General features: G+C 46.5%; 1 protein-coding gene across 1 annotated transcript in view; it reads left to right on the top strand.

Moving 5' to 3' along the window:
- VWF (von Willebrand factor) overlaps nucleotides 1-10017 on the top strand; it is a 135488-nt gene extending 125471 nt beyond the window's left edge. Inside the window, exons 48-52 of the mRNA XM_047739853.1 lie at nucleotides 5795-5893; nucleotides 6545-6673; nucleotides 7193-7232; nucleotides 9366-9463; nucleotides 9689-10017. Of these exons, the coding sequence (XP_047595809.1) occupies nucleotides 5795-5893; nucleotides 6545-6673; nucleotides 7193-7232; nucleotides 9366-9463; nucleotides 9689-9877 (555 nt within the window). The 3' untranslated portion in view covers nucleotides 9878-10017. The remainder of the gene's footprint in view (nucleotides 1-5794; nucleotides 5894-6544; nucleotides 6674-7192; nucleotides 7233-9365; nucleotides 9464-9688) is intronic.
- Nucleotides 10018-12516: the final 2499 nt, after the last annotated feature.

Here is a 12516-nt window from a genome sequence, read left to right as displayed (position 1 = left end):
GAGGCAGGCAGAGAGAGAGGAGGAAGCAGGCTCCCTGCCGAGCAGAGAACCCGATGCGGGACTTGATCCCAGGACCCTGAGATCATGACCTGAGCCGAAGGCAGCGGCTTAACCTACTGAGCACCCAGGCGCCCGAGACACAGCTATTTCTGACAGAATGATTCAAAGAGAACATTTCTGCCTCAATCAGAACGAAGCCAACTAAGCACATGCTTTAAAAAAAAAAAAATCCCAGTTGTTGCTCTAGGATTTTGGGTGGTGTATGTGCATGTAACAGCTCCCCTAGAATACATATCAGCTTGAATAGGGAATGAAATAATGCTGTGTGGAGTTTGCGACGGACCTTACACCTTGGACGTCCACTGAAATACAGTCAGCGCGGCAAGAAGTCCCCACCATCTCCAAGGAGGGCGTTCTAGAGGGCAAGCGGCTAACTCTCTAACAGCGCCCTCTAGTGGCCAGAAGGTGGCACAGTCGGCTCCTCTGCATCCACAGAAACCCAGCTTTAGAATCAATCCAGGCTAGCGCTAGGTTTCAGCAGTTTTAAATCCACGCCCCCCGCCTTGTTTTTTGTGTTGTGTTGTGTTGTGTTGTGTTGTGTTGTGTTGTGTTGTGTTGTGTTGTGTTGTGTTTTACTCTTCCTCCTTTCCTCCAAAATTTTGATATTCCCCCATGGCAGTGTCCTTACTTCCTCCCTCTTGAGAACTGCTAGATCCGTCTCCCTTCCATGTTATTGCTCAACTTCTGCTGAAAACTGCCTCAGTTGTCCCCATTGTAGTTCAGCATCCTTAACTGGTCTTGCCACTGTCCTCTGCTGTGAAGGTGAGAGAGGTCTCCTGCAAGTGAGGCGCTGTGGCGAATTAAGTTTAGGTAGGCCGGCTTGAACTGCCTCCACCAGACTGAAGTGTTGTCATCACCACGTGAGTCCTTCATTTCCTCCCAGTGGAGACTGTGCTTATACCTAAAAGGAGTCTGTAGAAGGTGGTTTGTGCTGGTGGGTAGTAGACATGAAGGCTGACCGGTGAACTCTCAAGGAAGGCATGAGGAAGAGAGGTCCTTGACATGGAACGCTGAGAAGGCACCTGGAGGGACCTGACCACGAGCTGACCCTGAGTAGAGAGTTGAATATAGAGGACCTTCCAGGAAGGGGAATGGGGGTTGGACTGGCAGCTGGAAGTAAGAGAAGAGGACAGCAGAGGGAAGCAAGACTGGAAGGCTTTGAGCAGCCAATGCAATTTCCGGAAAGGGCCATGAGACACAGGCAGGGCAGTGTTCGGGGAATGACTGGTCAGGGGCAGGACTGACTGGCTGCTCAGACCGACAGAAGTGAGCTCAGGCTGCTAGGAACTTGGCTGGCAGGCAGAGGAAGTGGCTGCTCCTGATTGGATGTTTGGGGGAAAGCCCATTCAGCAGTGCCTTACTCTGGGTATGGGTGTGTGTGCGCGTGCGTATGTCTGCATATGGAGCCCATCGTGGTGCCAGGAGTGGCTGGGAAGCCTCACAGGGCCAGACAAGCCCTGTCACCTGGTGCAGCTGCATTCTGGCCTTCTAGGGCAGGGGACCTGCAGAGGGAATGTTTTCTTTGTTTACTCCTGTAAGTGGGTCCTGCCATGCGCCCCTCCTCCCCTCCTCCTTCCTCCCTTGTCCCAACTCCAAAATCATTGCTCCTCTCCTATTACCTTCTACCCTCTCTTCCTTTACTTCCTGCTGTTTTTTTCCTATCATAACACCCTCTGCCTTTCCCTATTTTTGGCTTCATTGTGCCCTCTGCTTCTCTGGAGTGTGGGTTTTGTCCCCATCACCCTTCACTTAGTGGTCCCCTCCTCCCTTTGTCCCCTGCCCACTCACTTCTCCTGTAAAGATTTTTCCATTTTCCTCTCCTTGGGCCTGCTGAGCAGAGCCTGTTTCCAGGTCTCTTCTTCTAACACTCACTGAAAAGAAAAGCACCCAAATCCACACTCCCACAAAATCCTGCCCAATTTAATCCCTGTAATCTCCTCCTTCTGACTGTAACCACCCACACTCACTTACACTGTTTATTCCCTCCCTTTCTTCCTGTCGCCTTTGCCTCAGTGGTACACCTTCCAGGAACTGTACGTTTTTGAAAACACAGTTAAAACTCACCAGTGAAAGACGACCTGATGCCTCAGACTCCAGCGGTGTCTTTCCCAGGATGGAGAGTGTGACCTGGACCCAGGAGCCCCGATTCTGTGCTGACTCCACACTCACTGGCTTTCTGCACAGCCCACTCCCTGACAACACATTGTGTTCAGAAGCTTAGTTTATGAGTAGCAAATTGTTTACATTTGTTCTGCACAAGCTTATGGACTCCTAACCTTGCCTGCTGATTAGAAGCATTCAGCCCATGTGCAATGAACAAGGGAGCAATACAGAAAGGCCCGCATTTTCTGTCTGAGGGCTCCAAACTGACTGGCTAGAGCTTCGTGTTAGGAAAACCTCAGGACCTGGATGACTGAATCTCCAAGTGGTGATTACTAAATGTGGCAAAATGAGAAAAAGAGTGACGCTGTAGCTGGCTTCTCATATAATTCAATTTATTCTTTAAAAATGTTGTGAGATTATGTCCCCCCCCCCCCCTTTTTTGGAGTGGTGGGTAGCATTAAAAGAGCTTAAATTTTGATGCAGTGATGAAACAGCTGATGGTAGCTTTTGGTTTTTATTTTGTTAACATTGCTGAAAATACACTTACTTTGCAAGATAAAGAGTTGGTTGCCCTGTATTGTCTCCCAAATTTGGGGGCATTTTTGCAAGACAGTGAGGTCCTTTTTTACTGGAAGCTGGAAGCTCCTGCTTTTTCCAGCTCAGATGTAAATGAAGGACTGTCACTTAAAGCCACTATCATGGAGTTCCCAGCTCAGCTGATCTTAGTGATTGTAGGAAGCCTACTTAGAGCCAAGTGCTGGGTACAACGACAACAGCATAGACTTAGTTGGGAATTTACATGCCTCTCAGGGAGAACAAATGAAAATTTCAGATTGTGTTAAGTGGTTTTTTCTTTTTTTAAGATTTTATTTATTTACTTGTCAGAGAGAGAGAGCACAAGCAGTGGGAGCAACAGGCAGAGGGAGAGGCAGACTTCCTGCTGAGCAAGGACCCCGATGCAGGACTTGATCCCAGGACCCTGGGATCATGACCTGAGCCAAAGGCAGAGGCTTAACCAACTGAACCACCCAGGCATCCCTGGATTTTGTTAAGTGTTATGAAGAGTATGTGTGTGTGTGTGTGTGTGTGTGTGTGTTGTATCTTGCAAGACCTCTCTGAATAATGATATTTGAAATGATTACTGAAGGGGGATGAGAAAAGCTAGTTATACAAAGCATGGGGAACAGCATTCCAGGTAGAGGGATAACATACATAAAGACTCTTAGGTGAGGAGGCTGGGATATTCATGATCCTAGAAGATGCAAAGGCGTAGATTGTCAAAAGCAAGGGGATAGTGATAGAAGACAAGGTCAGAAAATTAGGAACAAACCGTACAGGGCCTTGTAGAACGTGTTAAGAAGATTGGATTTTATTCCGAATGTAATGGGAAGCCAAAGCAAGTCTTATTTTTAAAATTTTTGTAAAAGTATTATTTTTAAAAAATCAGGATAGTTCACCTACAACAAAATGCATAGATATTAAATATATAATTTGATGAGATTTGATAAATGGATAAGTCTGTGTAACCACTAAAATAATAATGTGAAGAAATGCACCTAAAAGGCCAAAGGGGGAGAGAAAGTAAAATTCTAAACAAATAACTTGATTAAACCAAAAGAATATAGAAAAGCATTAACAATAGAACAGATAACAGAGAAGACAACAAATAAAATGAATAGCAGAATGGGAGATATAAACCCAAACATATCAATAATTACATTAAATATAAATGGGAAAACAAAATCCCAATAAAAAATGGAACTTGTCAGGCTTGGATAAGAAAGCAAGACCCAGTTAGTATGCTGTTTACAAGAGATGCACTTTCAATTCTATTTATTTATTTATTTATTTATTTATTATTTTTTAAAGTAAGCTCTCTGCCTAAGGTGGGGCTTGAACTCAGTATGCCTGGATCAAGAGTCACACATTCCACCCACTGTTCCAGCCATGTGCCTCAAGATTTATTTTCACTTTAAAGAGATGGAGAGATTGAAAATAAAAGGATGAGAAAAGATAACGCCAGTCAATGCTAAGAATAAAAATGTTGTGATGGATAATCTACAAGATAGACTATAAGATGAGGAATGTTACCACAAATAAAGAAGGTTATTTCATAAAATGCCATAAAAGACTACTATTTCATAAAAGACTACATAAAAGAAGGTTATTTTATAAAAGACTACTCTGAAGACACAGGAATCCTAAATGTGTATGCATCCGGTAGCAGAGGTTCCAGTATGTGAAGCACAAATTGACAGAACTAGACATAGACTTATCCACAACCATATTTCATAATTCTAATATTTTTTCTCAGTAGTTGATAGAACAAGTAAGAAAAATATCAATAAAGATATAGAAGATTTGGAAAACCCACTTGACCTAATTGAGAATAATAGACTATTATACTCCCAAAGTGCAGAACACACATTCTTCTCAATGCACATGGAATTTTCACCTATCTGGACCAAATTCTGGGCCATTAAAAGGTCAATATATATCAAAATTTTGAATTTAGAGTACATTCTGTGACCACAATTAGATTGAAATTCGTAATAAGAAGGTATTTGGAAACATGCCCCACCACTTGGAAATTAAATAAAATATGTTAATTCATGAATCAGAGAAGAAATCGTAAGTGAGGATAGAAAATATTTTGCCATAGATAATTCCAGTTACTCCAGAGATTACAATATGCATCCTTGACTTCTCATGGTCTACCTTGGTTTGATAGTAAACACTTCATGAATTATGTACTTACCCCTCTATACTTTGTGCTATTGTTGTCACATCACTTACTTCTACATGAGATATGAATTCACAAGATGTTCTTTTTGCCATCCAGTGCCTTTCAACAATTGTTTAAAATATTTTGTCAAGAGTTTATAATCATTGTCTATAGAGGATCAGTCCAATATAAGCTGTACTGCCATTACTAGAACAAGAAATCCATGAATGTTTTTTAAGCAGAGGAGTGACATGACTAGACTTATAAGAAAGTCTTTCTAACAGATGTGTAGAGACCTATAGGATCAGTACAGGGGCAAGAATGGAGGAAGAAAGACAAATTAAGACTGTTGCCAGAGTCTAGAGGTATATGGTGATTGCTTGGACTAGGTGATGACAGAGGACATTGGTCATGACAAGTGGAGGTTGAGTCAGAGAGAATTTTTGGCAAGATTTGATGATGGGAGTGGGGGAATGAGAAAAAGGAAGAAGTCAAGGATGACTCCTAGATTTCTGGTTTTGGGCAACTGGGTAATGAAGCTATTTACCAAGGTAAGGTAGGACAGGAGAAGGATGAAATTTGGGAGAAATATCAAGTTGCATTTTGTAAATAAGTCTTGAGAAGATAAGATAAACAGTTGTCAAATTAAACAATTGAATTTGTAAGTCTGAAGCTCAAGGGAGGGGTCTCATTTAATAGGTCTGGCTGCTAGAACATGAGCAAGATGTACATATGTAGAGAGAAGGAATGCCATCTAGGGGACTGAGAACTGACAAAGGTCAGCCAAGAGTTGAATGTTAACTTTATGAGCTCTGGGTACAACTGCTGGTTGGGAGAGATGAGAAGCTAGAAAATGATGGGGTGTTCTGGGGGGTTAACCAAGGCTGATTTTTCTCCTGGATACAGGGTTACAAGGAAGAGAAGAACCAAGGCGAATGCTGTGGGAAATGTCTGCCTACGGCTTGTACCGTTCAGCTAAGAGGAGGACAGATCATGACACTGAAGGTGGGAGCAAGTTGTACTCATGTCACCACCTGGTTTCCCATTTTGGCATTTCTTGTTCAAGAAAGAAGGACTAAGTTTGGGTCAATATTAGCTTCCCACCTATTTCTGATTTTATAGAGAAAAGATGGAGAGCCTGTAGAAGGTATAGAATTTTCTCTTTGATTTAGTAATTTTTTCACTCTCCTTGACCAGAGCATAGTTGGCGTAAGGCCTATGGTTTAGAGTTGGTTGATCTTTAAGATTTCTTCCAGCCTCCATTGCCTATAAGACTGACGGGCAGTCAGAATGACACTAAGTCTGATCTATGAGCATGTAAATTAGTTGTTAGGGCTGGGTGGTGGTGCCTGGTTCATCTCTAGTTCAGTTATTGATTTGCTAGTTTACCCTCACTATGTCTTAATTTTTTAAACTTCTAGGTGGTCAGAAGGGTTTGGGGAATTCTCCGCATTTATGCAGCCCTATTCACAGTAAATGAGCTGGGACTCCACTTCTACTGTGTGCTCTGGGTGTGGAGACCATAGATGGTTTCAGTCTTGCTCCATAGTCCTCCAGATTGTTTCAGCAATTTCAAGGAGTCAGGGTTTGAAGTGTCTTTGCAAACCAAAAATCGTCTTCAGATTTGCTCTACCCATTTCCCCTCTTTGTTTTCAGCGTGATGAGACGCTCCAGGATGGCTGTGATAATCACTTCTGCAAGGTCAATGAGAGAGGAGAGTACATCTGGGAGAAGAGGGTCATGGGCTGCCCGCCCTTCGATGAACGCAAGTGTCTGGCCGAGGGAGTGAGTAGTTAAAGCTCAGGCCCTAATTTCCTCTTGACAGCTCCATTTTTGACTCTAAGAACAGAGTCCTCTGAACGGTATGGTCTTCTCTGACATGATGTCCCAGTGTCCAAGGGAGACCCCAGACCTAGTTCAACAACCATGAGGTTTCAATATCAAAGCCTAGTGGAAAGACTATATAAGCACTATATGGTGCTTTCAATAGATACTTTTCCCTTCGGGGACACTGAATCAGCGATCCTCGAATGGGAGGGTGAGAGATCAAATGATTTCTAGTCCCTCCTGAGAATGATGGTCCTGGTGATGCAACTGGGAGAGAATCTAGAATAATCAGAATTGTTCCAGCCTGGTCAGGTAGGGTGGTCAGTCTGCTCTCAGTTGTGATGTCAGTACACATTTTATGTCTGGGGACTGAAGCTTGGGGCTGCGAGGCCAGAGCCAGGAACTGGCCTGGAATGACCTGGAAGCTGTCTGTTGTGTCCTAGTTGTGCCTAATCTGGGATTTTGCTCTTTTCTTAGGGGAGAATCATGAAAATTCCAGGCACCTGCTGTAACACATGTAAGTATATTACCAATAGCTTGTCCCTTGAAATTTGTCAGACCTAGTCCAAGGACTGTTTTTTTTGGAGGAAGCTTGTTATGGAAAGATCGTTCTTAACCACTGGCCATCACTAGGTTCAGTTCTTCAGGGAACCGCCACCCACCTTGAATGTTCTTTTTTTTTTTTTTTTAAGATTTTATTTGACAGAGAGAGAGATCACAAGTAGACAGAGAGGCAGGCAGAGAGAGAGAGTGAAGCAGGCTCCCCACTGAGCAGAGAGCCCGACGCGGGACTCGATCCCAGGACCCTGAGATCATGACCTGAGCCGAAGGCAGTGGCTTAACCCACTGAGCCACCCAGGCGCCCCCCCCCCCCTTGAATGTTCTTAAACAGCCCACTCCTCAGATCGCCACTCAAATCCCTGTGAAGCAGGCTCTTCCCCTTTTCCAAAACTCCTCTTTCTATCCTCCTACCTGCTTTTTCCCTCCCAGAGGCAAGGGTGACTCATAGTCCCATCCTGAGACAGTATCTTCTTTTTCCGGCCAGAGCTCCTTGAAGAAAGGCACCCTTAATCCATAATCTTGACAGAGCAGACACTCAAGACACATGTATTCTTTGAGGGTCAGACAGCTACCTCCCAGAGAAAAAGAAGCCATCGGCTAGCTGACATGAGCTCCCACCACAGGTTGTGAGGCCTGTGGATGCAGAGACCACAGAGTCTTCTCAAGAGTTCAGAAGACTGGTCTACATTGATTAACCTCCCCTTCTTCACTCCCAGGCCCCTCATGACCTTGCAATTATGTTCTGCCAGTGGGTCCTCGTAGCTCACAGCAGGCTGCCAGTGCCCATCAGACTGTAGTCTCACCACACATTCCTGTGTTCACAAGCCAAGTAACTTTCCAAATCCTAGTGCTAGTGCTGTGGTCTCTGAATATAGACTATTTTTTTTTTGTTTTTGGTTTGGTGCTTTGTGTTTTTTGTTTTATGTGGGGTTCGTGGGCCCATGTTTGGTATTGGGTAAAGAAAGGAGGAGTGAAAGCACGAATACCTCTGGTCCTCAATCATTCATTCTCTTCCTGATGGCTCACTCTGACAGTCCCTGCAGTTGCTATAAGAAGGTTGCAGATCGAGGAAACACGGTCCGAAAGCTACTCTTTCTGTGATTCCCAGCTGCATGAGTTTCAGAATGCTGAAGTCTGGAAACCACCAGGGAGCATGAATTCTCTCTGGGCACATTTTGTGCACGGAATTTGGTCAAGAGACAGTTAGTTGCCAAACTAGCAGGGAGGCAGCGAGGGGCCCGTGTTGGTCAGTACTCTCAGGAGGGTGGAGACGCTTCGTGAGGGGAGGAAGCCAGGCTTGAGGATTTAAATCTACAGTGAGAGAATATAGCCTGTTGGCCTAAATATATTTCCCTTATTCATTCTTTTAATGAGGTTGGCAGACTTTCACTGTAAAATGAAGTTATTTGGAAACTGGGAGGCAGGCTAATATGTAGTTAGGGTTGATTTAGTTTGGGAGCCATTCAAGAATGGAAGAGCTCCAGTGTTCAGATGGGGAATAGCGAGCTGGTATTAAATCTTAGAATTATTGGTGGGCCAAGCGGAGGTTCAGATGTGAATGCCACTAATCCTCGCCATGCCAGAGACCAGAAACAGCTATTCCCAAAGGGAAGACTCCCTAAGGGGTCCTAGGGATCCTCTTAGTCCCCTGCGTGGTCATGACATTTGCCCTTCCTCTTTTACAAAGGCAAAGATAGATGTTAGTTATATTTATTGGCTCCTTCCTTGCCCATTAGCTTCTGGATATAATTTTAAGCATAAGAAGATTGCTCCAGTCATTATGGTTTTTAGAACCTACAATTACATAAAAGTGAGTCTCGTCCATCGCACAGTGATAGGCCAGGCTCCTCCTGCCATTCAGATTGTACCACTAAGTGAGTTAAACCCAGCCGTAACTATTATCTTTGAATCGGAGGGCCAGGAGATGCAGCAGTGAACCAGGATAACTAGTTCCCTCCCTCGCAGCCAGCTTCAGTGATTTGGTTACTGTGAAACTGACCTTTGTCCAGTGAAGTGAGGGAGATGGGCCAGAGAGGTTTCTATTGAACCTCAGCCAGGCCCCACGCCCCGTCTTTCACCTGTCCTGTAGGTGAGGAGCTGGAATGCAAAGACATCACGGCCAGGCTGCGGTATGTCAAGGTGGGAGACTGTAAGTCTGAAGAGGAGGTGGACATTCATTACTGCGAGGTAAGGGGGTCCCGGCTTCAGTGAGGCCGGGGTAGGGAAGGGTAGAATTATGTTTCCTCATCAGACATGCATAGAAATTGCAGATAGTGGGATTCAGGCGTAATAGGACCATAAGGATAGGGGGCATGTCAGACTTTCCTGAGGTCTACATTTGCAAATTGCCTAGCAGGCCCTTCCAGTGTTGCAGTGCCACCCCCCACCCCCACCCAACTTGTTCCGTCACAGGGTAAATGTGCCAGCAAAGCCTTGTACTCCATCGACACGGAGGACGTGCAGGACCAGTGCTCATGCTGCTCGCCCACGCGGATGGAGCCCATGCTGGTGCCCCTGCACTGCACCAATGGCTCCGTGGTCCACCACCAGATCCTCAACGCCATGCAGTGCCGGTGCTCCCCCAGGAAGTGCAGCAAATGAGGTCGCCCCGGGCCCTGCAGTTGCCCGCCTCACCTGAGACTGGACCAGCCAGCGTGCTGCTCTCGCTCCTTCTCCTCCTCGTGCTCCACTCTGGAGCCCTCCTGAGCCCACAATAAAGGCTAATCTCTCACTTTGCAAAACGCTGGTGGTTCACTGCCTTTTCCAGGCTGAGATGGTGGGGGGAGGCGGCCAGGGCCCAAGCTCCGCACCTTGTTCTGTGGGAGAAAGCACAGCCCCAGGCATGGCCAGCCTCTGGGAAAAAATGGTGGCTCCCTCCATGGGGTGGGGAGAGGATTGTCTGGGGCAGGACTTCTCAGAACCCAGCCCAAATCTCCAAAGGGATTTGCTCAGAACACTAGGTTCTCCAAGCTCTGGATCCAAGGGCTTCTGAACAGAGAAGAGGGGTGGGCCCCGGAGCCAGGCTCCTGCCAAGGCAGACATGGTCATTGCCAGTGTGGCTGACCTTGGGGTGAAGGAACTTGAGCAGGTGTGCAGGGGTTTCTGCAAGCCCTTGGCTCCCTAAGTTCCCATGTATCCACGGATACACTGAGGACTGAGGGACTGGAAATGGGGTGCTGGCAGGTATAGGAATAGGGGCCCATCCAGCAAAAGCTCAACCCTGGGGGATGAACCCCAGACTTGCGGGAAGGCCTGGGTTCTACACATGGCCCTCATTCTACGGTGTGGCTCCCAATAAGACCATTAGTGGTTCTCAGCCTTAGTTTCCTCATCTGGAGAATAGGAACATTAGTCTGAGTCATAGGGTTGAGAGTGTCAAATACAGCTGAAAGTCTGGGGCAAACTGTCAATTGCTCTTTAATAACATAAGAAGCGGCAAGAATAAAAATGAGGGGAAATCAAGGCTCCAAGTGGGGGAATAAGTGTCTTGTCAGTGGCAGAGCATTAGGGACTGACTGTATCCTGAGGGGAGGAAGAGCTGAGTTTCTTTTGGGCTGTATGCTGGATGCCCAGGCCCTGTCGTCTCCAGACATCTTTTAGTGGAAGGACAGAGATAACGCCAGACTTCACCCAGTCCCCAAATCACTAACCGGTAAGGTCACTCTCAAGGAGAGATTGTTCTTCCTTAAACTTATGTGAAGAGTTTATGTGTATAAGCTGGCAAGATGGTGGAGACTCTAGCTGGGGAGAGAAGACCCATGAGAATGAGGGGAATACCCTGGGTTTGTAACAGGAATTTGATGGAGAATTGATTTTCATTCCAGATCCTTTTAACCCAGGAAAGCCTCTACTCACTGGAAGGGCTGGCTGGTGGGGCTGGAAAGGATTTATACATCATCCAATCCACTGCCCCCTACCCCCACCTTTACAGAGAATAAAAACAGCTCAGAGGACTTGCCAAAGGTCACACAGCTCCTGGGTGGCAGGGCACATTCAGAACCCAGGTGCCTGACACCAAGGCAAGAACTCCCATGTCACTCCACTGGAACCACGCTGTCCCTGTTGCTTACAGGGCAGGTCCTTGTTGGCCTTGTGGAAACCAGTGACTGCTGCATTTCTAGGACTCACCCCCTTCTGATGCTGTGGGGAATCACACGGAGGGGACATACACTACAGGCAAACAGCGTGGATTGTGTTGAGCAGTTTTGGTGGTGGCTCAGTCAGCAGAGGAAAGGAAGAATGGATAGAAGTTTTATATAACTGCTCAATAATTCACAGGTTGTCATCTGTCAGTCCATCTCCGGGCCTCCAACTCTGAGTAGCCTCTGAGGTCTCTGTAAGAAACCAGATCTGGGGGCAGGGAATTACCTATCTCTATTCTTACTGGTCGCCCAACACTCTACCTGGTGCTGAGGTGTTACTGGAGGCCTCAGCCCCAGAGAAACTCAGGGGGGAGGCTACCTTTCCAGCATAAGGTGTCAACTTTCCAACCCCCTATGCCTCCGTAGCCTGAATTTCTCCTCAGATTTACTGATAGGACAAATCACAGCCAAGAAAAAAGCCAAATCAGAAAAGCTGGATGTTTTGATTTTTTAAAAATGGCAAGGAGCAGGGAAAGGAGGCTGCAGACTGAGAAAGCCCCAGTGGGGTGTGTGTGTGTGTGTGTCTCGGGGGCTTTCCCTTCCTCCAGGGGTTTAACAGGACAGGGTCTGCCTCTGGTCTCAGGGACGACTCCTGCTTGTCCTCAGAGCAGGTGACACAGAGTCCCCCCAAGGTGAGCGTTTCAGGGGGAATCTCAAGGAGAGCATATACAGGGGCTAAGGGATTAGAAAGTGCAGGAGGAAGAGAAGAAAGGGAATGGATCAAGGAACCAGGGTAGAAAGGCTTCCAGGGTTCTTGGCCTTGAAAAGACAGGGAGAAGGGTCGCTGGGAGCGAATGGGGAGAAGGCCCTCGTTTGGGAGGGAAAGAAGCAGAATAGCAAAGCGTTGCCACACGGACGCTGAGCAGGCTGGCTGCTTGGGGATCCCGGCACAGCTCTTAAATTAGAGGCGAGTTGCTTGACCTTTCACACTGTGGTCTCATCTGTCAGATGGGCACAGCAGCAGCAACTGCCTCACAGGGCTGTGTCAGAATCAACCAATCCCCCAGGTACAGCTCTGAGAGGGACAAGGAAGTCCTGAATAAACATTAGCCCCCATCACTCCTCGCGGCCCGAATAAAGCTCTGGACTGGGATCTCA

Source organism: Lutra lutra, chromosome 8, assembly GCF_902655055.1.
Source record: "Lutra lutra chromosome 8, mLutLut1.2, whole genome shotgun sequence".
NCBI lineage: Eukaryota > Metazoa > Chordata > Mammalia > Carnivora > Mustelidae > Lutra > Lutra lutra.
This window is presented reverse-complemented; position numbering and strand designations above follow the sequence as displayed.